This window comes from Dermacentor andersoni, chromosome 5, assembly GCF_023375885.2.
Source record: "Dermacentor andersoni chromosome 5, qqDerAnde1_hic_scaffold, whole genome shotgun sequence".
In the NCBI taxonomy this organism is placed as follows: domain Eukaryota; kingdom Metazoa; phylum Arthropoda; class Arachnida; order Ixodida; family Ixodidae; genus Dermacentor; species Dermacentor andersoni.
Window position 1 is genome coordinate 141,006,175 of NC_092818.1, and position 25,026 is coordinate 141,031,200.

The 25,026-nt window shown below is 43.9% G+C and overlaps 1 protein-coding gene across 1 annotated transcript in view; it reads right to left on the minus strand.

Annotated features, from left to right (window-relative positions):
- LOC126532105 (phosphatidylinositol 4-phosphate 5-kinase type-1 sktl-like) overlaps window positions 1-24,015 on the minus strand; it is a 32,502-nt gene extending 8,487 nt beyond the window's left edge. Inside the window, exons 1-9 of the mRNA XM_055071061.2 lie at window positions 23,845-24,015; window positions 20,380-20,564; window positions 18,692-18,809; window positions 17,752-17,904; window positions 12,549-12,848; window positions 6,302-6,382; window positions 3,803-3,884; window positions 2,790-2,904; window positions 1,772-1,904 (exon numbers count right to left, since the gene is read on the minus strand). Of these exons, the coding sequence (XP_054927036.2) occupies window positions 1,772-1,904; window positions 2,790-2,904; window positions 3,803-3,884; window positions 6,302-6,382; window positions 12,549-12,848; window positions 17,752-17,904; window positions 18,692-18,809; window positions 20,380-20,564; window positions 23,845-24,015 (1,338 nt within the window). The remainder of the gene's footprint in view (window positions 1-1,771; window positions 1,905-2,789; window positions 2,905-3,802; window positions 3,885-6,301; window positions 6,383-12,548; window positions 12,849-17,751; window positions 17,905-18,691; window positions 18,810-20,379; window positions 20,565-23,844) is intronic.
- Window positions 24,016-25,026: the final 1,011 nt, after the last annotated feature.

Below are 25,026 nucleotides of genomic sequence, written 5' to 3' on the forward strand. Positions count from 1 at the left end.
TTCATGTTTTATATAATGATTTAGCTTTTCATTATACGTCAGACCCACAGAGTACGTACTGACTCTTTGTGACAGTAACGCATCAAGCGACTGCGGTGGCGCGAAAATAGCTCAAATTTAAAACCAAAGCTAATGCGCCCTTTCTCTCGATCGAGGGAGCCCCGCTTCCAGCCAGACAGTCGAGGTCACCCACGAAAAAACGTGCTGTCTTGAATGTCCCCGATTTTGGTACTTGACCTTGGTAAATCGTCCAATGTAGAATACTCAAGTATCCTTAAAAGGGCGCCGTGCAGCAAAACGAAGGGAAGGGGAAAAAGCTCATTGCCCTTCCACTCTGTGAAGAAGGATGACCAGCGAAGCTGTGTATGTGGGCCCCTTAATGGCAAATTGCACCTCCGCCGCGAATCGGCTCAGCATTGCACTATCTTTGGGATCGGCTCACGTATGGGGAGTGTTTAACACCTGCTTCACCACCGCCGTAGGTCGGCCCGGTATTGTACTATCTTCGGGATCGAACCATACGTATGGGAAGTGCTTAACGCCTGCGTCATTTCCACCGCTGGTCGGCCAGGCATTGCACTACCTTCAGGATTTTTTCTACACACGGACACGATAGTGGGCAAGTAGCTCTTAACAGCCTCGCTACAAAAAGTCGCAGTTTCGCCCGAAAGGCGAAGCACCGATTGCGATAGCAAATTAAGGATAGTCGTTTTATCGGCCGTATAAACTTGTAAACATTCGCTTACTAACTAAATTAACAATGACAGAATATGTAAGCGTGACTCAACGAGGACGTAGAAAGACACAGACACACTAGAGACAACTCTGTCTCTGTGTGTCTTTCTTTCTACGTCCTCGTTCAGTCGTGCTTACACATTCTATCATGGATTCAAACCAACTAGCCCGCCAGCATGTTTTAACTAAGTTAACAAGTATGGTGTCCCGCGCGCACAGGTAAACATGAACACATCTCGCTCGATGAGCGCGGAATCTCGCTGTCGAAATGCTGGAGTGAGAAATCGCGGCAGCAGCAGCGATCGAATTGACCTTCGTGTATCTCTCACTTCAACGCGAACGAAACGTCAAAAGCACAGCGCATACGAGCTACCGGCGCTACGCGCACTCCGAAAACATCGCAGATTGCTTTGAAAATGAGGCCCGCGCGGGCGCACCGTAAAAGCAGCAGCCGTCGGAGAAGAACGCCCCCCCCCCTCCTCCCTCGCCTCACCCCCGGGCCTCGCGCACAGCAGGAGAGGGCGCGCTTACACACGCTCGCACGCGCGAGATTGAGCTGCGTCCGCCGGCTCACCCTCGTACGTTTTCGCTCGCATAAACAGCATACGGTGCGCGGCGATTTTATCGCTCTTGGACTTTATACGGAACATCACGGTGACGGCGACGGCAGAAACGCGCCTGAAGAGTCCATATAATTGGTCTCGCAATAAATGTAGAGGCGGGACTCGCGACGCAGACGTGAGATGGTCGAGCCCTCGGCTCCGGTAAGGTAGGAACGAAAATTCACTTGCGTTTGCAAGTGGAGGCATATGGCGAAAGTGTCTACGTTGGCAGTGAATCTCGCCTTCTGGCAGTATGCCAACACATTTGAATTTCTCCTGTCTTCTCTAATAACGAACCAATTTGAAAAAAAAAAAATATTCTTGCGGCAGACGGCGCCCTACAACTTCAAGTGAAAGCCAAAATTTGCAATGGGGCGTGATGGGGCCTACAATTACTATCTGCACTGCAGCCTTCACAATGCCATTGTTTTCACCTTGTCATAAAACGTGGACTTCCACGTGTGCTCGAGCTTTTTTAAAAGGCGGTAGTTTTGCAGAATGTCGATTACTCCAATGAACAAGAGTAGCCGCTCTCCTTTGGAGTTCTTCGCTGGGATGCCACCGGTTCTGTAAACAGAAGAAAAATTGAATGCATGAAATTTACTTTAAATAAATAATTAATGTACAGTACACGTAAGCGTTCCGACAGTTTTGATAGGTTAAAATGCTTAAAGGCTGAAAATTCAGCGCGACTAACTTAAAGAAAGAAACGACCGCGCAATAAAAATAACCTCACAGAAGAGAGAGAGAGAGAAGAAAAAAAAATAGAAAGGAAAACGGCTATGGGAGAGATATATATTTCAGGAAAAAAGAAAATGGTCAAAAGAATAAATCTCTGGTGATGCAACATTCATATGTAGGTGAGTGCGTATATCTTCCAACTTGTTAACTTGTATAGTTGCAAAAATATCGCGAACACGACAAAGGGGAAGGGGAGCCGGGTAGCATGCATCATTCTTTTTTGAAGTTTGTGCTGAACACATTTTCTCTGAGACATATATACTTTATTAATAATCATTTACTTTTGTATGCATCCCAATAGCAGCAGAAAAATTTACAACAGCAGATACTGAAATGCAACATATTGTTTTTAGATCACAACGACTTTTCGAAAAAATTTCTGTTGGCCAATTCTGCCTGTTTAACAAACTTTTCTTAATTTTGCTCGAAGTATGTATTTTATGGTTAATATGGCCACCGTGTGTTGCCACATGAGGGTGGAACGGTTACAATCACAATTCCTTCTTCGCGTACATTTTTCTCAATCTTGCGCCGCCCCATCTTTCAAGAGCTTTAAAACAATTAAGGAAATAAAATATACTTCTCGCAATACAACGTTACTGACATTTGTAAAATCGTTTAACAAATTTAAATTCGTAAGCTTTATCGAAATTTCGGGAGTGATGGCAGGCGTGTTTTCACAAAGCACAAATTAAAATAAATTGAACTTACGGAACATCCTCGTCATGATCAATTGGCTCTACATCAGCCTGAATCGATTCCATGGCGGTGGAGAAGTTTGCCAGCCGTTGCCGGTTTGTGGACCTGTTCTGTTTAATCCCAGATCCTGCAGGCATAATTAGGTAAATAAATTTCAGCAACCTTATGCTTTTTGTTTATTCGTGATAGAATTCGTTTCTCGAGACACCAATGACCAACTCTTCCACTAGGCGACTTACCCGCCACATTTCCACAGGCGTGCACTTTCGCACACGCAGAGAAACCGAGAGAACTAAACCTGTCAAGCCTTATTGAGAGAGGCACAATAAACAAAAATACAGTGTATTCAGTTAAGATGCACCGCAGAAATACCGTGCAGGTAAGCCTTACGACAAGCTTAAACTTGGTATGCCAGAAAGAGCGAGAAAGTGGGAGGTACCTTCCAATGCCACCAAAACATTCACTCATTATTTTCCCGAGAAATGTATGCTATTTACACAGTCTGCTTCGGGCTAGCTAATTATGTATGCCTCAAGAAAATTTAAGCTTCTCGTTAGGGGAGCTTCGGATAAACTGGCACCTTTCGGGGAATTTGATAGCAAAATAACAGCCCAGCTCTATTAGAACACTGCAATATCCTCCTGACATCACAGAATCTGCCTTGGGATACGATGATTTGGAAGAATTCTGCCCACATTTCTTCCGTGATGCAAACGCTTGTAAGGATTATTCTATCAATATATACTGGTCTAACGGTTGGTCCAAGTATAATTTTCTGGCGTAACGAACCCTCCTTAGTGTCACGTTGATGAAGTAGAGCAAGAAATTAATAGCCATGTATGGACTGTGTCTGTTTACCTTGTAATAGCAACATAATTCGTAAAGCAGTAGAAGCAGCTATACATTTTGCTATGTAAATGCGTTGCCAAGTTTATTTACAACAGACACTCGAAAGGCGAAAACAAAGTTGATGCCCCTTTTTATCTGCATTAAGAAAAGCTAGAAGCATCTGTGATTGGCCTCACCTGCTGGTTTGAGGCTGGAGCCTTCTTCTGAGCCAGGTGAACTGAATTTCACTTCATCCTTTGCACCCTGAGGCTGCCGCTCCTACGTGCGAGCGACTCATCAATGTAATGTACAACCACTTTGAGCCTACAACCATACGGTTGAACATGAACGTATGGAATGTTCAATTTCTTGATATCACAGAAAGCACATCATTAAGCGCTATTTTCATTTGAAAAGAATACGCCTTTGACGTTTGCTTACATGCTACCAAGTACTACAACTTCACTATGTGCAATAATTGATGAGTTTCTTTGCTTGCCTGAAAGCGTTTGCACAGTGCTGTTCACAATCACATTAACGCGTCAAAAACCAGCATGTTTGCGGCCATTTATGTCTTTTACATTACATCTACAAAGACGCATCAGGACCAACAATTAATTTTTTTTATGTTGCTGAGAAACTTTGTAATACTTTGCCACATAACATCACGTAATTTCTGCAGAAAGTAAATTCTCTATTACTTAATTTAAAGGCCTGTATTTTACAGGACATTCCTAGCATACATTGGACACTTCTCTTTAATATTATTTATATCGATTTCATCATGTAGTTCTCGAAATTCTCGCATGTAAACACACTCCTGTTGCCACCCTATAAAAAGCTGTGAGGTCAATTGCCTGTGCAAAGTATACATAACAAAATAAATAAAACACTTGTTTCATTGAACAGAACCAAACGACAGCATTTTGTCCTGACTGGAGTGCCTTACGCGTGTTTATGGACGATGTTAATTCCTCCTTTGAGCAACAACAAGAAAAAACAGTATATAGTTCAGGCGACTATGACAGTTATAAGGGACTTGTCACGTGGAGCTCCAGTGTACGGCCTGGCAATGTGCTACACAGGCACCCAATTGCAACATGTCTGTGTGGCTTAGAAGATTGAAGCTTTAAGTTTACACTTAAATAATAATGTGTTAAAGCATAACCGACATCAAGGCAGCTCTGGTCGATGTGTCACGCATAGAAAATGGCAGCTTCCTGTTCGACGTTGCTTGGCAAGTCGCTATGTCTGCGGAGACAGCATTATTGTAAGAGGACGACGCAACGGTAGCCAACGATCGAGGCGTGCCGCTGCCTAGATACTAATTTGGGAAGGCGAAGGCGGAGAGCCGTGCGGCGTCTACGGCGACCAGCTCGGTCCAGAACGAGAGCGCGATCTGTTACAACTCGTGACTCGAGCCACGCGAGACGCATGGCGCAATGATGAGAGATGATGATGCGCAATGAAGATGACGCCACATCTATAGTGCGCACTTGTTTTCCAGACAAATGCTGCTTCATCATGGCCTCATGCCAAATTCTCATAATTGTGCTTTCAGCAAACTGCACCGGTAGGTTACTTCCGACAGGTATATTCTTCATTCTATGAACAATTTTAGGGCTCTCTTGCACGCACGCCTACTCCGAGAGTAATCTCTAAAAACATTATCATTTGTTGCACGCGTGTGCAAACCTGTTGCTATGACAGTGTAATAGGGTTCCACGAACGCTGACGATAAACAACATGCCATATTTACTCGGTTAAAACCCAGACGCCCACTTTTTAAGGCGAAAAGTTCGAGAAACATACACATAGTAATGCAATAAAATGTTTCCCCACATTTGCTTGTTGCAATGCATGCATTGGTATAATGATAACCTTAGGGAGCGTAATCGTGAGGTAGCAAGCTCTGCTGATGACGTCAGCGACATCGAGAGCATGAGCAACAAAGGAAGAACCATCATTTTGCGACGCCGTCCGCGGTTTTAGCGAGTAGACATGTGCCTCACTCATGCAAAAGGCGCACTCTGTAAAAATTAAAAATAAATGTGCAGGCTTGACGAGTAAATATGGTATGTGCACATATTTGTGAAGGTTAAGCATTTGGGAGTTTCGATATAGGATTAGCTCTCTGAACAACGCGCCCAAAGAATTTGAGAACACCTTTTGGCCATGTGTGGTCAGGGGGAAAACAGCGTGTGTATACATGCTGTACCCCCCAGGCCAAATACACCCCTCCCCCCATTTCGATATCACTTACTGCAACACTGAAATCCCAAATGTGTCCTAATGGATAACCATTATTTTGGGTTACCGGCAAAGTCTACTTCCCGAAGCACACTGCAAAACATATGGTAGGAAGAAGATTGTCAGCTGGTTTGCAAGTGGACTTCCAAAAGACAGTTTTCCGATCGCTAATGTAGAAATTATTTTATTACTAAATTAATTCACTTATGAAACATGAATTATGGACAGCAATTACTTCTAGGAGGCCACTGAGATAGGTAGAATAACTCAACAGGAACTAAAAATGTATGGTGCAATAAAGAACACTCAAGAAAGAAACTTGGAAGTTGCCATTTATATGAATGTATTAATTTCTTTCAATCAGACTCATTCGGCACAAGAACAACAATGGTAGCCATCACCTGCATATTTAACAACTCAGTTAAAAGAACACTGAAAGAACTCACTATTTGTTCCCTCGCCGCCTGGTCGATGTTGTGAATGCCTATAAGGAGGCTATAGTCCATTATTTTGAAGCTCTCCAATACCTGCGCAAATGATCAACAACAGTGTGGTTACACATAACTCGAAAGCTCTCATAACTTTCTAAGTTCATTCAGTCTTTTTTAGAATATAATGTAGTCCACTTTAACCGATAAACAATAAACCAATTTTCAGCAGACGCCGTTATCAATGACATCGTAGCTAGCAAGCCGGTGCGGGAACCTTAGAAGGCTTCATCACATGTATTTCCTAGTTTTACAAATATTAAGGTTTATCAAGTCTCTCGTGATGATAAGATGGGCCATTTTGATATTGTAGAGGTGGAATTTTATTAATACAGCTCAACATTTTTTTTTCTTTTACGGTTTCTTTAAGGGTGGCACAAAGCCAGCCAACCAGCCAGCCAGTGTTTCCTTTGTCATGGTAAATATAGAAAGAAATGCTCACGGCCAATGATGAAGCACAAGTGTATTTACATTATTTAGTAAGTAAGTTTAGTAAGTTTATTACTTCACAGTGGTTACAAGTATTGATAGATATGAAATACAAAAGGAGGTCCCATAGTCAAAGACAGTATTGAGACCCCTTAAGTAACAGGAGGTACTTCGAATGCAGTCGATGACAGACGCTGTCTCTTTCACATCGCCATCTACTGACCGGAGGCCAGTACTCTCGAGTACTAACGGATAACTTTTCTTTCTTCACGGGCTCACCGAAGGCGAAGGGATATTTAAAAAAAAAATCCGACAACACCTAAGCGTTCTTGAGTTGTGAATGCGAAAGCATTAATGTCTAACTAAACGCCGCTGAGCAATCCTTCGAGTTATGAACTCCTCGCGGGCAAGCGAGCGCGTTGAGACAACGCGCTGAGACAAAGCGACAAAGCGCGTTGAGGCAAACGCCTCCTAGATAGCCCAAGGCCGGTGCACCTCGATCCGTGACGTCATGCTATCTTGCCAGGCCGCCATAGAATATAATGTGGACACTCCCGAGTAAGCCACGGTAATTTTGAACTCAGCGCTTTTGTGAAGCCCGGCTTGGCTATGGGAATTTCAGTCCAAGTAGCATGATATCATAAAGCAGAGTGCACAGGCCTGCTATCTAGAAGGTGCTGGTATAGCCTAGTGGGTAAGACAGTCGGCTTCTGAACATGGGCTCGTAGGTTTGAAACTCACTGCGGCCAACGTCTTTCCTTTCGAATTTATTCTGTTTTCATGCATTCATTTCTTTATAGCGATTACCGAGGCGAAGTTAGAACGCTGGCGAGAGCTTGCCCGGATAACACGGGCTACTGAGAGCGAGGATGACGTGGCGTCGCGGCGATGACGTCTCTGCTCACGCAACACCTGGCGCGCCAGCGCGGCCTGCAGCATGCGTACCCTTTCGCCTGCTCTTCTCTGTCGAGGCGCGCACGTGACAGGACGACGCAGCCGATGGGAATATAGGTACCGTTTGGCTGCTACAGATAGGCAGTATTTCGATGGGAGCCGTGCATAAGGCACTGTGCATTAAATGCCCGTTAGAGAACCCCAGGTGGTCGGAGTTCACATTCGGAGTTCACAACTACAGCGTGCCTCATACTCGGATCGTAATTTTGACACGTAAATACCCAGAAAGTTTAATGAAAGCAATTGTCTTGGAGCTCACACTGACGAAATTTCTAGCTAAATCAGCGACTCCCTTTGATGCGTTATTAAAAGCCGGTGCATTGTCTTTGCATATTACATCTGTAAATTGGCGACGCGATATAAATCACCGAAATGCTAGCAGAAAACTTTCTGTTGACAGACCAGTGGCCGGTTAAAGATGGACTGTTCTTATGACAGCGCAATTAAACAACACGGTGTAAGTCTTTAACAAACTGTCTCTCACATAGAGAGGTCCATCAAAATCTATTCAAACCACTTCAAAAGGATCACAGCAGCGCACACGTGCACTTGGTAATGGAGCAATAGCTCCGCTGCTTGGCTTGATGCAAGTGTTGCATCTTCTCATAATTTTCTTCAGAGTTTGCCTTCCACGAACTACACGAAGTGTCGCGCTGAACTCGATAACGGTATCTTGTACAGCACCGTGAGGTGTACACTGACGTTAGTCTCTTATTACGAGTTTTGTGGTCTGGTGAAGTGGAGGTGGCAAAATAGGATGTTTTACATCTGTCTCCTTTGAGAAGTGCAGCGATCCACCTACACGCGACATTCCTTCCATATCCAGAAAGCATTCTCAGATGTGAATCGCAATTTAGCAGTTGTCCTTTATCGAGCTGATTGATTTCCTACGCATAAACATCCTCTTGAACAACCTTGATCCAGCAACTTTCAGCAGAGCTGATGCCTTTGGTTGTAAGCTGTGTTTGGCCTCTGTGAATTTCTGGAACTTTGGATGAAAGGAAATACCCGCCTCGTTATTCGCAATAATCTTTTGAGGCTTCAGTGGCGTTCAACGTTCAAAACCGGCAACAAATTTTTACGTGTTGAACTTGTACTACGACTTTTGCTTCTGTTACCTCTGAATCATTAACATGTAAATCCCCCTCAAGGGTTTACGGGACCGTGTATCTTTCACTTAATTGTGTCAATCGTGATCCTTTTCATTACACTGCGCTTGCCTTAAGATGCTCTAACTGAACTCCACGTGCAAAATAATTCGCAGTATAATCAGTCCCTGGACAGCGTCGCTATGGGTTCTTGTCAGAAGAACTTTGAAGTTCAGCCACCTGATTCTAAGCGAATGACTTCTATTTCATTGGAGACCCTTTTACAGAATGCAGCGTGACCTTAGAATCTGTCCAAAAGGTGTTTACAACGCGCACATCTTAAGAACATTTTTTAGAAGTTTCACTAACCTTACTTCGAGCAAGGCGCCAAGTAGCAGTTCCGGCAAAGTCACCTTCTGAATAGGCGCCACTATTGATTTTGTCGTTACGAAGTGGCTGTGAGCATAAGTATCTTGGTCAAGGAATCTCGAATATGACAAGCTTCATATGCCCTCTGACTGGTATCACAAAATATATGTAGTTGCATGGAGTGCCTTTCGTGTCCAGTCTTGACCCAAATTGGGATTGTCGTAGAAAGAAGGTGATGCAAATTTTAGCGCCAATTTTACTCCTGTATAGTAAAAGCAGGAAGTAAATCTGCGTGCCATTCAACTTTGCTCTGTCAGAACTCCTAAAACAATATATTAGCTTGTATACTGAAGGGTGCAACTATTCCGAGCGGATCAAATATCTGACATTCTTTGCAAAGCATATTCTTTACATGACTTCCAACTTTTTCCCAAGAAGCTTAACGCTGATTTTGCGGCGACCGCCACCTTGTCTGTTCGAGGATCCCACAAAAGTTCCAATATCTTGGCAGCTCCACGGATGGGGGGGGGGGGGGGAGGGGGGGTCATTACCTCGTTCAGACTTGTGAATAAAATCTCTTGAGAGTTTAGCGACCATTTTCTGAGATGTATTCCAGCCTCTTCCATAATGGCGTTTGCACCTCTGTAGGCTATTTGAGCTAAATATTAATTTTCAGTTCCTACAAGGTCATCAATGCAGAAAAAAAGCAGCAAGCAACTTGGTAGTTTCATCTATTTCAGTATTTATAGCCTTCACGTGATGCTTTATATGGTTGTTGAGCAGAAATAGGCTACCTACTGTTCCAAAAGGCACTCCTGTCATGCGCCATTTCTGTATTTCAGGATAGTGTTCTTTTCTCACGGAAGGGATATCCTTGAACCATAAGAATATTAACGTATCATTGTCTTCCATTTTGACGCTAATCTGGAGAAAAGCTTTCTCAATGTCGGCCGTCAAAGCAATGTGGTCCATGCGGAAAGGTATGAGAAGGGTAAATAAGTCGGCCAATACCTTTGATCCTTTCTCAACATGGTCATTGAGCGACGAAGGATTAGGTCCGTGCGACCATGTGTTAAATACCACGCGTACTCGAGAATTTGTTGACTCGCTTCGAACAGCAGCGCGATACAGCATCTAGAATAGCTTAGAGGATTGTACCTCAATTTGGCTAGATGCTCTATCGACAAGCCCCATCTTCATATAGTTCCTGATGGTGGTATCGTATTGTACAGCAAACTCTGGACTGTTCTTCAATTTCGCCCGACACACATCAGATGGACGCTTTCATGTTTGCAGACGGTTATGTTCTAATTGCCCACATCTTTCCTTCCATGAAAGGGCTATACTTGCATGGTATCCACCTTTAAAGAAGGCGACACCCTCTACAAATTTTTCCAGCATCCCATTATGGCTCCTTATTTGGAGAGGCTGAAAAACAAGTGTATTTACATTATTTACAGGAATTACTTCGAATACAGACCAAGGGGTACGCTATTCCTTTCACGTCGTCTTCTGACCGGAGACCAGCGCTCTCGCATGCTGGCAGTAAGCGTCTTCTTATTCATGAGCTCGCTTAAGGTTAGTAAATATCAAATATAGCCATATTGATTCGCCAGAAGTGATTAACTCAAACCCCCAGAAAAGCAGGAATCGAATTAAATTATGCACCTACTGGAAAATAAATCGGTAGCGACAATGGTTGTGCTACCCTATCCATAAAGAGCTACTGAGATCAGTGTGAAAAGGTGTGAAGTTGTGTACCAAAGTACGTATACAGTAAAACCCGATACACTCGAAATTTTAAAAAGCGAAAGACACTTTTTAGATAAGCAAAATTACAAAACTTCATGGCCAAGCATAGACCGCGTAAGAACCGCTGACTTCTCGAAAGTTTAATATACAGAGGCAGAAATCTTAGCGATTCCTTTCACGATATGTTGCGTCATCCAGGCGCCAGCGCACTTGACATTAAAAAGTCAGACGATTAATTCTAATGCAAAACTGCAAGCCCGTCATCTGAGCAGCTCATAACCGCTTCCAGACATACGAAAAAAAAAAAAGACTGCCGCTGTTAATTTTTGCAACTTTCACTTTGAAAACCAGAAATGAACTGCGGAAGTGCACAACTGCCATGCCTTTAGTACACGCCAATGAGTCACGTGACTAAATATTTACGACTCTGCATGGCGTGAGCGCCAAGTGACCGCCCTTATCAAACCGAAAACGCACTGTAACTCCACACTGTATGCTTGAATACTGGTCTCGTTTGGGCGCAGTGTGTGGTCTGAGTGAGCCTGCTCATAAGTGCCTACCGTTTTGGTCACTGTCACGATTAATGCACTGTAATCACATTGATGCGCCCTTGACAGCATCCTAAACGAGAGGGTGAAAAAGAAAGGTTGCACACTCAGCTCACAGCTCTTGCAGGAAGCCACAATGAAGTGGCAGCGAACAGGCGAGTAAACGCGTTTGTGCGGCGGTAGCAAGAAAAAATGGAAAAGAATAAGCGGCTGAAAGAATAATATTGATGGCGTATTTAAAATGCACGGCAGAAATGATGTGATAAACGAGTGGCAAACACAGAGCACTGACGTCAAAATTGCTTTATTTGCACCCGGTGTAAAGGACATACTCCGTGGAAAGCAGCTTACTCGGCACATTTATACGAGGCTTTAAATACGTGAATATCTATGCAGATTTTAAGATAAATTGCATTTACTTGTTAATCAATTGTCTCATTATATCCTATTTTGTTTTAACAAGGTTCAGTGCGGTACATCATCATCATCATCATCATCATCATATTTGATGGCCACTGCAGTACTGAGGCCTCTCCCTGTGACCTCCAATTACCCCTGTCCTGCGCCAACCGATTCCAGCTAGCGCCCGCGATTTTCCGAATTTCATCGCCATACTACCTAAAGAATATTGGCAAAGGTGTAGCACTGGTGATTGTCTAAGTTTTATTACCAGGGTTTAAACAGTAGGTTAGCAGACAACACGGGCCTCTTACGGTTAACGAACATTATGCAAATCCCAGAACAAGGCCTTTGAGATCTTCAGCTCATCCCTACTACCCATCACTACCCGCATGTGGAGGCCAAACCCATCTGCTGTGCAGGTTCTCAACGTGTTCAGTTCTGCATCTTGATCGGCGGTTATTTTGGTTTCGGTGTTAAAAAGATCAATTTCTATGACCTTTTCGTGACGCATCTTCTCGAATTTCAAAAGTAATTCTGCACTGAGGCTGCTCTTATAACTACACTATTTGAAAATAGGCTTTTTACGAAGTCCACAACTTCACTTGGCTATTTAAACTATCCTTTAAACAAACCAGTCAACGAAACGAAGAGCCGCAGCCATACCTGGCAATCCCTCTGGATAGTCTTGATGAGAGCATTATACGTGTCGGCCTCCAGCAGAATGCCTTCGGGATGCTGCTCGAGAAAGTCGAGGTCCTTGAAGGTCGGGGAGCGCTTGCTGCGCTCGTGCTTGCTCGCTTTGCGCTTCAGGGTGGAGCCCTTCAGGTCGTACTTCTGGTGCATGGGCACCACCGAGGGCAGCAGGTTGTTCATCACCACGACGCGCACGCTTTTACCGCCGCATAGGTAGCAGTAGAGACCATAGAACTTGGGCAACAGTGTTCGCGGATTATGGTTCAGATTCTGCAAAACAGATGACAGGGACGCCTTTTTTTTTGCTTGATTTGCCTTTCTATAACCTCACGTACTCTGCACAACGCGAGTATGATGACGTAAAAAACAGCGGGCCTCTGTGATCCAGCAAGTATGTTTCGATATTGTGATTTGTGCGGAGATCGCAAGAAAACAAAAACAAAGCGGGAACAACAGAAAAGAAAGTGCACAGGACAAGTGCCGACACATTTTCTATTGTTCCAATTTTTTTTGCTGAGCAATGCACAAGTCGCAAGTGAATGCATACTTCAATTTGCTCAATTTTCAGTCCTGACCAAGTAAGCTTCGCTTTCACAAAGCTGTCGGAATAAGAGCGGTGTAACATATACTCTACTTTGAAAGGTCGATAGTCGTCGAACGAGAGATGTCCGTAGAGCTAACGTTTCGACAATGACAATTGTCTTCTTCACGGCTTGACGAAAAAAAGTCCCCTTAAAGTTGTAACGTTAGCTCAGGCTGAGGCTTCACTTGTTCGACCAATTTTAAATGCCTTCAAGAGACTGCATCTTCCCATGAAACACTGACTGGTTTGCACTGTGAAGAAGCCAGCTTAGATAATTATGCCGGGGTGCTAATAATTCGCGGTGATGCAGGTGGTCCAGGCAACATTGAAGCACCTTCTGGAGCCGCTACGGAGCTCACACTGCAGCAGACACAGCTGGAAATTTTTGCAAAATTACCGGATGGGTGCAACAGTAGTCTTTTATATGTTTGCATGTAGCTCAACAATACACTTCAAATTAAATATTCCTAAAGTTATCCTTGAGTACGTCTTGTCTTCAGGCGTTACACTATATAGATTTCACTAAGATTACTGATAAAGTATGAAAACAAGACCACTAACTAGATCGACTATAAAAACACTTAAAGGAGGCACAAGCACATTAAATACATTGTAGCGCATCTATTCTACTATACAAATGTTTTAAACATAGTTGGTAGGAAGAATGACGCATTAGGAACGGTATAAGACATTACACCGGTGTAATAACTAAGACCCATGCCAACAATATAAATATAAAAAAGAACACAATACGGATTGCGCCAGAAATGTCTAACAAGCTTCGCAAGGATTTGTATAACATCAACACACGCAGAGAAAACGACAAACAAATTGAGAGAATGGCGTTGAAGTAAGATTCTTTGTTTGCCTGTTGCGTGTTATTTTGTGTTATTAAAAGAAAAATTGCATTGCCCTGTTTTGCGCTAATTGCGTTGGAACTAAAGCTTTATATCATTATGCAGGCTATTCAGGTAATTGTGCCTGGGTTGGGTGGCATGCAAGCACTATGAGCAGATGCTGGTGTGTAAATTCTGCACAAATGTCTTTTTTATTACACTGAATTCAATCAGATTTGAATTTCGTTACGGTATGATTTGTTTCCCATAAGTAACTTATGGACCCTTGGAGCTTCAGTTACTTAAGTCATAGCCAAGTGTAGCCGAAAGTAGCATGTTTAAGTTACTGGGTGAATTTTGGTGATTCGAGTGCAATTGGTGCATGGACACATCCTTGAACAAGTATCTCCGAACAGTTAACAAAAGGAAAATGAGACATCCACCCAAACGTAGCTAAGTGCTACAAATGAAACCCATACGGTTCCTCGAAACAAAAGCTTCTCAGTTGAAGAAAAATTTTTCCCGGACCAGGATGAATTTTTCTTCAACTGCGAAGATTTTCTTTCGAGAAACCGTATGGGTTTCATTTGTAGCAGTTAGCTACGTTTGGGTGGATGTCTCATTTTCCCTTTATTAATTACTTCTCTCCACCTTGCGAGTTTTCCGCAGAACTATTACGTCGAAATCTCCGAACAGTTTTTAAAGTTTGCAGGATAAAGCAACATCTCTCTCTCTCTCTGTTTATTGCAAAAAAACAAACAAACAACCTATAGCATCAACTACAGAAGTGACCACAGCATCAAGAAGTCAGTTTAACGAAACTCAATTTTGCAATTTATCTGCCCAGTGAGGCAAGACAATGTCATGTCCACTGCATTAAGCAGAGCAGGGGAATCATCACCTTTGCAGGTGTGAGGACAATGTGTTATGCATAGAAAACGTCTCTTTTATTACCACTCAGTCCTACATTAAAGTGTGATGCGCTGGAGTACAGATGTAAGGGCCGAGGAAAAATCCGGGAAGATTGGTGATAAAAACGTTTTATTTGTTTATTTTAGCCCAGAAATAGAAAAAAGTAACATTAAGATTTTCACGTATACGAATACTTGCCATTCTCTGCTGTGCAGCATGCAATTCTAGAAGCGACAACGACAACAAAACGGCATCACAGTTTTCAAGTCTCGTCATTATATGCTTTCAGTGTCGTTTTGAAAACGCAGCGTAGCTTTCAAAGTTAGAGGAATACAGGACACCCTTTAGTCCAGGACTGGTGTCTGGGACTCCGTGAAGCACGTGGAACCGTCAAGCCGGCGCCAAGACCTTTGCACTAATGAGCGGCTGACCCGGCTGCTGCGCGTACGTTCGCCATCTGCCATTAGTGAACGAAACTGGTCTTTATTTAGAAATGTTGATAAGGACCTCCATAACCGTCCTCAAGCGCAAGAGAGGAGCCCAGCTGCAGTAGGGTTCCTCTCACACGGTTTCAGCTATTCTTAGAATACTTGGATATCCAAAGTCATGGTAGATGACCACTACTGAAATTTCTTTGAATACCTTTAAGCAGATCAGGTTGCTAAGCATATTACAGCAAAAACTGGACTGGTAGCTTGCGCTTTGTAACAAATCCCTGCCCTGTACAATAGCGCAGGCGCTGGGTCAACCCTAAAGTTAGAGCTAGCGGTTAAGCATGCATTTAAATAATCCAGACACTATAACAAACCCATATAGAGCCCCTTACCAGGGCCTGTCGGAACTTTTGGTAAAACGCAAGAAGTTGTAAACAGACTTTTAGGTAATAATCCAGAGTTCGGTGGAAACCTGTCCAGCGAGCAATGAACATCGTGAAATGAAACGAACACTCGCCAAGAGGTAAAACGTAGTAAATGAAAATTTTACATTTCGGGGCCCATACTGGTCCCTTGATCACAATAAAAGCAAACGCGGTGGCTCTTGTTTAAGTATGGTAGAGATGGCGCAGTGCACGTGCATAGATTTCGGGCAGGCTCCCACGTGTTAAAACACGTTGGCGGGCTAGTTGGTTAGAATCCATGATAGATGTGTATAAGCGCGACTGGACGACCACGTAGAAAGAAACAGATACACAGACACAGCGCTTCACTTTCAACCATAGATTTTATTTTCGCACGCATCGATAAATACATACCGTGCGAGCGGAAACAAACGTAACAGCAAAAAAGAACATTGAGTGGTGCATTTCGTAGAACCGAACACGTGTGCAAGGCATGTTTTTCCCTTGCCTTGCACACGTGTTCGGTTGAACGAAATGGACCACTCAATGTTTTTTTGCTGTTACGTTTGTTTCCGCTCGCACGGTATATATTTATCGATGCGTGCGAAAATAAAATCTATAGTTGAAAGTGAAGCGCTGTGTCTGTGTATCTGTGTATCTGTTTCTTTCTACATCCTCGTCCAGTCCCGCTTATACACTCTCCCACGTGTCCTTTTCATCGCCATGTTGCTTCGTCTGAATAACTTCTCTTAAATATAAGCCGGGGCACATGGAATGTGCCCGTCTCGGACCCCACCTTCTTTTATCCCATCTTTACTGCATCAAAACGGCAAGTTGGACCAGTTGGTTATGAATCATTGTCAGGTTCGCAACAGCGCAACACAAGACACGTACAAAAGGAAGGTAAAACCGGCGACACGGCGCTGTGATGACGTTTTTACCTGTCAGTGTCTTGTGTTGCTCTGTTACGAACCTTACAATGAATCCCATCTTTACGCCAGGCACATTTACAGAGGGCGTTTTACGCAATCTTCATTTCCTGGGAATTCCAAGTTGTTCGTGTTGTTTTGGGCACTGCAAACGGCAGCTATGCAGCGCTCGAGTGGGATGACTCTGACAAATGTCTCTGCTGGGCGGGAGAGTTACTTCTTCTAGAGGAAGGGCGCGCGGTCTTTGGCTTGAACTTTGGGTTGTTTTATAGCTATAACAGTTAATTATATGGACACTGCAGGCTCATTTCTGCCGTCGGTGTCACCGTCGCCGTGATGTTCTGTATAAAGTCGAAGGGCGATAACATCGTCGCCGCGCGCCGTATGCTGTATGTGCGAGTGAAAGCGGGCAAGGGTAAGCCGACGATGGCGGCTCAATCTCGCACACGCAAGGGAGAAAAGCGGGGAGGAAGCGCGCCGTCTTCCGTCGCGCGCAAGGCACCGGGTGGAGGGGAGGGAAGGGAGCAGCTGCTGCATATGGCGCGGTCGCGCAGGCCATATCTTGAACGCCATCTGCGATGAGCACAGAGTCTAGGGGAGCCGAGGGCTCATAGCTTCGTGTGCGTTGTGTTCTCGCCGCTTATTTCGCGTTAAAGCGAGATGCAGTACGAAGGTCAATTCGCTCGCTGCTGCTGCTGCTGCGCTTCCTCACTCCAGCGTCTGACAGCGAGTTTCCGCAGTCATCGAATGAGATGTGTTCATGTTTGCTTGTGCGCGCGTGACAGCATGCTTGTTAATTTAGTTAGTAAGCGAATATTTACAAGTTTATACGCCGATAAAACGACTATCATTACTTCGTGTAGCTCTCTACTAATTTGCTATCGTAATCAATGCTTCGCCTTTCCGGCGAAGCTGCGACATTTTGTAGCAAAAATCAGTGTAATACTTTAGAAACAGAATCGTCACCATGTGATCTACACAGAGCTCATGTGTATCCGCAACGCCTTGTGCCTCCGAGGGGCCATTTAAAGACTATTTGGAACAATTTTATTAGTTTCACCTTCAACACACTCACCATGTAGTAACCTGCAAGCAGATTCTGCAAGAACTCGGCTTCCTTGTGTTGAACTGTTTTGATGATGAACTCGTCGTTGCTAGTGAGGTAAAACGCACTCCCACTTGCACCAGGGTTCGAGAGCTCCCTCAAGGGTTCGTGGCACAGCGACATCTGAAATCGGCCACGAAACAAGGTAACGTAATTCATTTAGCTGTAAAGATGAAGCTCAATGTAACAAATTACCGGACACAATGAAGTAAATATAAAATTTGCCTGGGCGTGCTTATTTCACCAATATTCTATTGCTATGACCACCGAGGCACCTAGCTTCCTTATAAGAAATTTGTTAAAAATTTACAAAAGTTCTTAGTTTTTGTTGTACCTCATAGTGGACATATCTTCAGCAATATCATTGACTAAATTTTCTTTTCAAAGTATGGAAATGTACAGCAAAAGTTTCAAAAAATGCAGTGTGGGAATTACTGAAAATGAAGCCCTCAGCGATCTTCACGTCCAGCCCTAAGCCCCTGCTCCAGCACAAAAATCAGCAGCCTTTTTTTTTTTCAGAATAGACAGGTTGAAACTTCTAGTGCACAGCTCAGTTATATATGGCGTTGGGCTGTGGAGCTTGAGGTCGCGGTTTCGATACCGGCCACGGCGGCCGCATTCCGATGGTGGTGAAACGCAAAAAAAGCTTGTGTGCTTAAATTCAACTGCACGTTTTAGAAACCCTGGTGGTCAAAATAATGCGGAGCCCTCCACTACGGTTTACTCACAATAAGAACGAGGTTATGACTCCTAAAACCCTAGAATTTAATTTATTTAGTTATCATACTAAACTGTGCACTTTGGACTCACAGCAATGAGACTATCATTTCTGTTTGTTCCAGTGCCTGACCTCACAAAGGCCTGGAGCTGCACCCATTATTCTTTTAATAGATGCGGAGAGACGACTTACCAAAAAATCTTGAGTATTTATGCTAAATAGGTCCCTGAAGTATCGGAAGGCGACCGGAGCGTATGCCTTAAATTTGAAGTCGCTGTAGTGGTGAGCTGGCGTGACATTGCTTCCCTCTCTAGAAAATTACCAAAGAGTGAAGTAACAATTAAAACAGTGTCTTAAACAATGCTTGTGTAATAAATGTGTGAAAAATAAATGCTGTTTGACTGAACTTTGGCCCGTGATAAAGCTGCATTTGGCCCCACTTCATTTGATAGAATGCAATGAACGACACACTTGTAAATCGGCATTCAATGGAATTACGTCTGGTTAGATGTGTACCACTACTAAGAACGTGACATATATAGTTGCTGAACCAGTGAATGTGAAATTGCACTGGGTGATGTTTTACTTAGTCAGTCACTGCAACTTAACATTCTTAGCAACAATTCTTTGTAATGAATAACAATAAAGAATTTGCCAGTGTACAATCCCAACAATTATTTCATAACTGTATACTTTTACGCACTTCTAGAGTCTGAAGCTGTAAATGTAATACAGCTGATAGTAATGTGACCACAAAAGATGGCCACTGAAAACCTATCAGGCATGCTAGTTACTGTTGCTGCTTTGATTTGCTATTAAGACATCCTCATATGATTTATATCCGATGCAAAATCTGAAGTTTCATATACATATCTAAGTTGCACCTCTTCTAATACAAGATTGAAACATTAAAACTGTCACCAATCCAATGACAAACATGCGTTGTCATCAGTGGTGCATGACAAGCTGCTAGAATCTGTCTACTTGGATTCTCTATGATAAAGAAGGAAGGAGTATGCCGTGAAGATTCTTTAAAGCGAACTAAAGAGAAGAACTAAAGTTCAGCAGGTTAAAGTACACTTTCTAATTTTTATACTAGTTAATTTCGCTGTGAGGGGTTGATTACTAAAAAAAAATGAAGGGCAAACTTCAAGGTTTTTAGTTTCGTAATCAAGCCTTAGTGCTGGTACGTCAGTGGGACGTAATGAATGTCAAAGTATTTTTCTCGTCTTTGGGCAGCTGTGGCACAGCAAATGTTTTTAAAAGCTTTCCAAGAACAATTCTTGGCTCTATTACAGTACAATACGATCCATCATCATCACAATTAGCTTATCTTTATGCACACTGCCAGACGAAGGCCTCGCCCAGCGATCTCCAATTCTAGTCCATATTTACTAATAAAATATGAACCAGGGCCGAGATGGTGTGGTAACTTCATGGTTTCATCGCCACCAGTCTTTTGTTTTTTCGTTTTATCTAGTTTATCAAGCCTCCCCCCCGCTCCTCAACACACACACACTTAACGGTGGGAGTAGCTTTTTTATTATTGCATTAGTGTAATTTGCTAATATAACTCAACTTATTTTTCTCTTTGTTGCCTATTAAAAGGTGTTCCACTTTAAATACAATGACATGAGCCAAGAGTTGAACTGGCTAATTCACGGGCCACTGCATTATAGAGGGGAAACTGTCATCCAATATTAGTGCATGACAAATCTGTCTACGAAGATTGTGCCCCATCCCCAGATATTCTCGGAGAATATCAGATAGCTTACACTGAAGTTATGATCAGTGAAACCAAGGTAATTCAGAGAATGAGGGGGACCTAGGCAATGATACGAAGTACGGAGGAACATTAACAATGCAACAAAAACGCTTACCCAGGTAAGAAGATTGACTCTATTACAGCAAAGTCCCGGATCAATAGATTTCTCTCTGGTTTCGACGCCAAACTACCAACAGCGTAACCTATTCCTAGTTGAATTGACCCTATAACTTTTGACGCTTGAATCTGCAGAAGAGACAGAAAACACACATGAAAGTCACAGATATTGTCAGTATTACACTGTTATTCTGAACTTTCAATATGAAGAGAAAATATATCAAGAATATTTCAATTGATAGTCCTATTTGGAAGTTAAGGACGTTGAACGATGCGATAACAGGATAAGAAGAGACACAGCAACGAGGAACGCTGACTTGCAAGTTGAAGTCAGCACGATCCTTTTGGTTGAACTTTTGTTATTCAGTTCTCGCAGTTCGCAGGATTCGCATTTCGCCCCCATCGAAATGCGGCCACTGTGGTCGGGATTCGATCCCGCGACATCATGCTTAGCAGCCCGACACCATAGCCACTATGCAATCACGGCGAGTAGCTTTAATTGGAAAGATATACTTAGTGTATACACGCGAAATATGCGAAGTCCCTTATGGCAGCGCCGTCAGTTCTTCCATAAATTAAACTGCCTGTGAAGTACATATGTACAATGCCGCCTACCCCCCCCCCGAAAAAAGAAAGAAAAAGAAAAGAAGAAAGCATTAGTACGCAGGCGCGCACTATTTGCGTGAAATTTACGTGAGAGGTTCCTTGCCTGGGAGCGTTGAGCCCGGTGGTGTCCAAGCATGTACAGTGTGAAACAGAGCACTATGATTCCGAGCACGGTACCCACAATGATTACGGGCATTGCTGCGGAAACATGGCAGCAGCATAGACCTGTGAACGAGACAACGCCGTGGAAGCGTTCGATCGTGACATTAATGGCGTCACACTCGACAAAAGTGGTTTGAGTCGGAAATTAGGGCTGAAACTTGTCTGTCGTTATTGTGTAATCTAGACCGGGTCAATATGAACGGCCGTCAGTATGCGTTGAATCAACCTGAATGCGCACTCAGTGTTGGGGGGACTCAGTATATATGACTATCCATTGGCGAGGCGCATGTAACGACTGCATTGTCACGTTGTCGTGACGGTGAAGAATAAGTCACTGTCACGGTTATGACTTAAGAAGTTCACTGTTTATTGGCCAGACATGTGCCCAGAAAAAAAAAAAATAAAACGAGTAAACACTCAGAGCACAACGATAGCGATAAGCACGATTGTCGGTCACCGAAATCTCATCGATGGGTAAATTGTGCGATCGGCTAATTAGCATGACTGATAACACATTCCAACGTAACCGCTGGTGCTTGCGTACGTTCCGCACCACTGATTAGACAAGACTAATCTGATATGAAGGATGACATTGGTAACATTGAGATTCATGAGATATGACGGGATGGCGCCCTCCTACAATTACTTTCACTGCCGGCGTTCAAACGAAGCACCGCGCTGGCGCTCTGCTGGACCTTTAAAGGCCCTCGGGAAAAGGGAAGTTGGTAACTGCAATATGACTGTTCCTGGGCAAATTTGAGTTACAGAACACGATACCCACGTCGCATCTTCACAAAATACAATGCATAAACGCTGGGTACAGTCTTCGCAATAAAAGCCGCCAAGCCGGCGTTTTCTTCTTCTTCCCTTTTGCGTGAGAGAAGCCATCACATATATTCATCTTGTGCACTATAAAACAGCGCTCATTGTTGTCTCAATACAGTGACCAAACGAATTTTCAACGAGTAGTTGCGCATGCACGTTTACGTTATCGTGTGACATTTCAATTTCGTTGCGAGTGGTGTCGCCTGTGTGTCTCGTTTGCTTTACTTTTATTTATTTTTTGGTTGCAGCGGACTTTTTTAATATAGCCTGTGAGGGATAACGCACTTCGCTCCGTTCAAGCGGGTTACATAAAGAGGCGGATCATATCTGCATGACAACCTGAGATGACTATGTAGCCAATTAAAATATAATGCACTGTAGACGCAGTCAACTTTCTATGGTAATGAACGGAAAGCTACGCGTAGGAAAAGCGCGCGATTAAGAGCGCTCCTGGAAGTAGTCCCACGTGCTAAATCCGCGTTAGTTTAGGCTGAGGAAAAGAAAACATTAGCATCTTATTTACAAGAGCAATATAATAAGAAAAGAAAATATACACCACTGAGTTTTACATTTGAATTATTTTTCTTGCTTTTCTTTTCCGCGTTTGGGATAATGCGAAACTCTCGCACGTGGAAGTTACGCTGATTCACTGTATGTTCCAAGGATCTAATAGCGCTGTCAAACGCTGCTGGACTACTTCGCGCAGTAACACCTGTGCACAAGCTTGGCTGAAGTAGGCAAAGAATGCCAATCGAATAAATAAATAAATAAATAAATAAATAAATAAATAAATAAATAAATAAATAAACAAACAAATAAACAAACAAACAAACAAACAAACAAACAAACAAACAAACAAACAAACAAACAAACAAACAAACAGACAGACAGACAGACAGACAGACAGACAGACAGACAGACAGACAGACAGACAGACAGACAGACAGACAGATAGACAGATAGATAGATAGATAGATAGATCGCGTTATATTGCAAACGTAGCTGCATTTAGGCTTTGTATACGGCTTCATGTCCGAAAAACGAGGAACGCGAAGCAATAAAAAGGGACAAGGCGGTGTTCTGTCCGCCCTTAACTATACTGTTTTCCGAGGCGCAGTTTTTCTTTTTTCTTTTCGTTTTGTGCCGAACGCGATATAACTACCTAACGCACGCGCTTGCACTGTGCTACGGGTTCTAAGTCGGCACGTATGATCATTTTACACGCCAAAGCAAATGCCATTCTGGGAACGCTTTCGAAGCTGTTCGAAAATACTTTTGTATGCAGCTAGATACATTGTCGCCAAAAGGGACACGCGATAGCACTTTACAACGATTCACTCTTTTTTTCTTCTGAATTCTTTTTTGGCGTCTCGTTACTGATCATAGGTTAGTAGCGAAGCGCAGCGTGGCTAAGGCTTCTCTGGCGCTGCTAAAGCGCTCATTCTCAGCCCGATCCTGTAGTTTCGATGCAGCCGATGCGGCAGCTGTGCTCACGTGATCCCTCATGCCACGTCAAGCCGACTGCAGCACCTGTCTTTCCAGTGGTTGAGCTCGCCCTCAACAGAACCGGCAACTACATTCGGAAAAGTTCCGACACATTAAGGCAGGACTTGCACCGAGCAATAACTTTGTAGCAGTGTTAGCCGGTGAAAAACGGTCACCAGAAAAAAGTTAAGCAATGTATGCGAGTGAGTGCACCCCTCCTCACTTTAAAAAGCACAGTCGAAATGCTACAAAGAGAACACGAAATTAAAAAAAATTACCACCCCCGTCACCGCTGCCCAGAGCACAAGAGCGGTGTGTTGTCTAGAAACACGAGCGCTTCCGTGACCCTTGGCGCCGCCTACCGGAGCAAGTTGGAATGACATACCTTCTTCTGAGCATGCGCTGCCAAATGAACAGGCAAGGCCACTCGCAGTCTAACTCTTCGAGAGTAGCCGCCGTACATGTATAGCGCTAGAAACAAATCCCAAGTGGTCACGGCGAGCGACCACGCGAGACCAGTGAACATCTCGGGGAAAGCCTTGTACACAACGGCCATCCCCTTCCCGGCAATAACCGGCCCTGCAAGCTTGACTGCTATAAGACAGACACATTTCTTTGCACAATGCTGAAGCGAAAAAGTCAGAGCACCTTGTATATAGCCAAATGTATTTTTGAAGAGAAGGTCTTCTTAGTTGACTTCACACAGGTTTGGTGCATCTGGGATCTGGATAACCTATAAACCCTCCCAGAGAGAGAGAGAGAGATAAAAAAAAACTGTCCCTTTGTTTTTCAAGACCGTCGTAGCGAGTCACGAGAGGTGTCAATATGTAGGTCTGAACGTGTGAGGAAGGGCTAATTTGTCGCAGAGTAGGTAAAGATAAGGGTACGGGCGTAATTAGCACCAATATAGTAGAAAACCACATTGCACTGTACCCCTGTAAAGGGTGCACCGCCGTAAATATAGTGATGTTCAGGCAAAGCCGCCGTACAGCACACTTTGGTGAAATTTTGTTTTGGGAAAATGTTTGCTTTTACTAAGCAGGGCTCGCGCGATGCAATGGGGACTCGTGCCCGCTGTGCCCCCTGCCCCCCCCCCCCCCCCTCCCCCTTTCCCCCGCCTAAGCCCCTGCTTTTGGTGAGGAATAATAACGGCTATAGCGTATTTGAGCAAGCAAGTCTTCTCGGAACCATCGCTAGTCAGTGCGTAGCATTCCCGAGAGTATTCCATCGCTCAGTGTTAACACAACACCCCCACTGGACACTTCTGATCGCGATCTAGCACGATCGGAATCAAATTTCTCGATAACGATTGGCTCCTGATCAGGCTTGATCGAAAGTGCCCCGTGTGACCACCTTTCGTGCGATACTGTTCAACTGTCTTGGGGAGAACGAGCAAAATGCGGGCACAACTTGCCTTTAGTCGGGGAATCTTCGCTTTGTGGTCCAAGGGCACGATCGCGGTCTAGTGCAACGACTGTGGTCCAGGGGGACGACGTTGCGCAGGTGCCTGCTATGGACACGTCAGCGCCACGCCCGACGCTCAATCGCCACACTCTTCTTCCTGTTC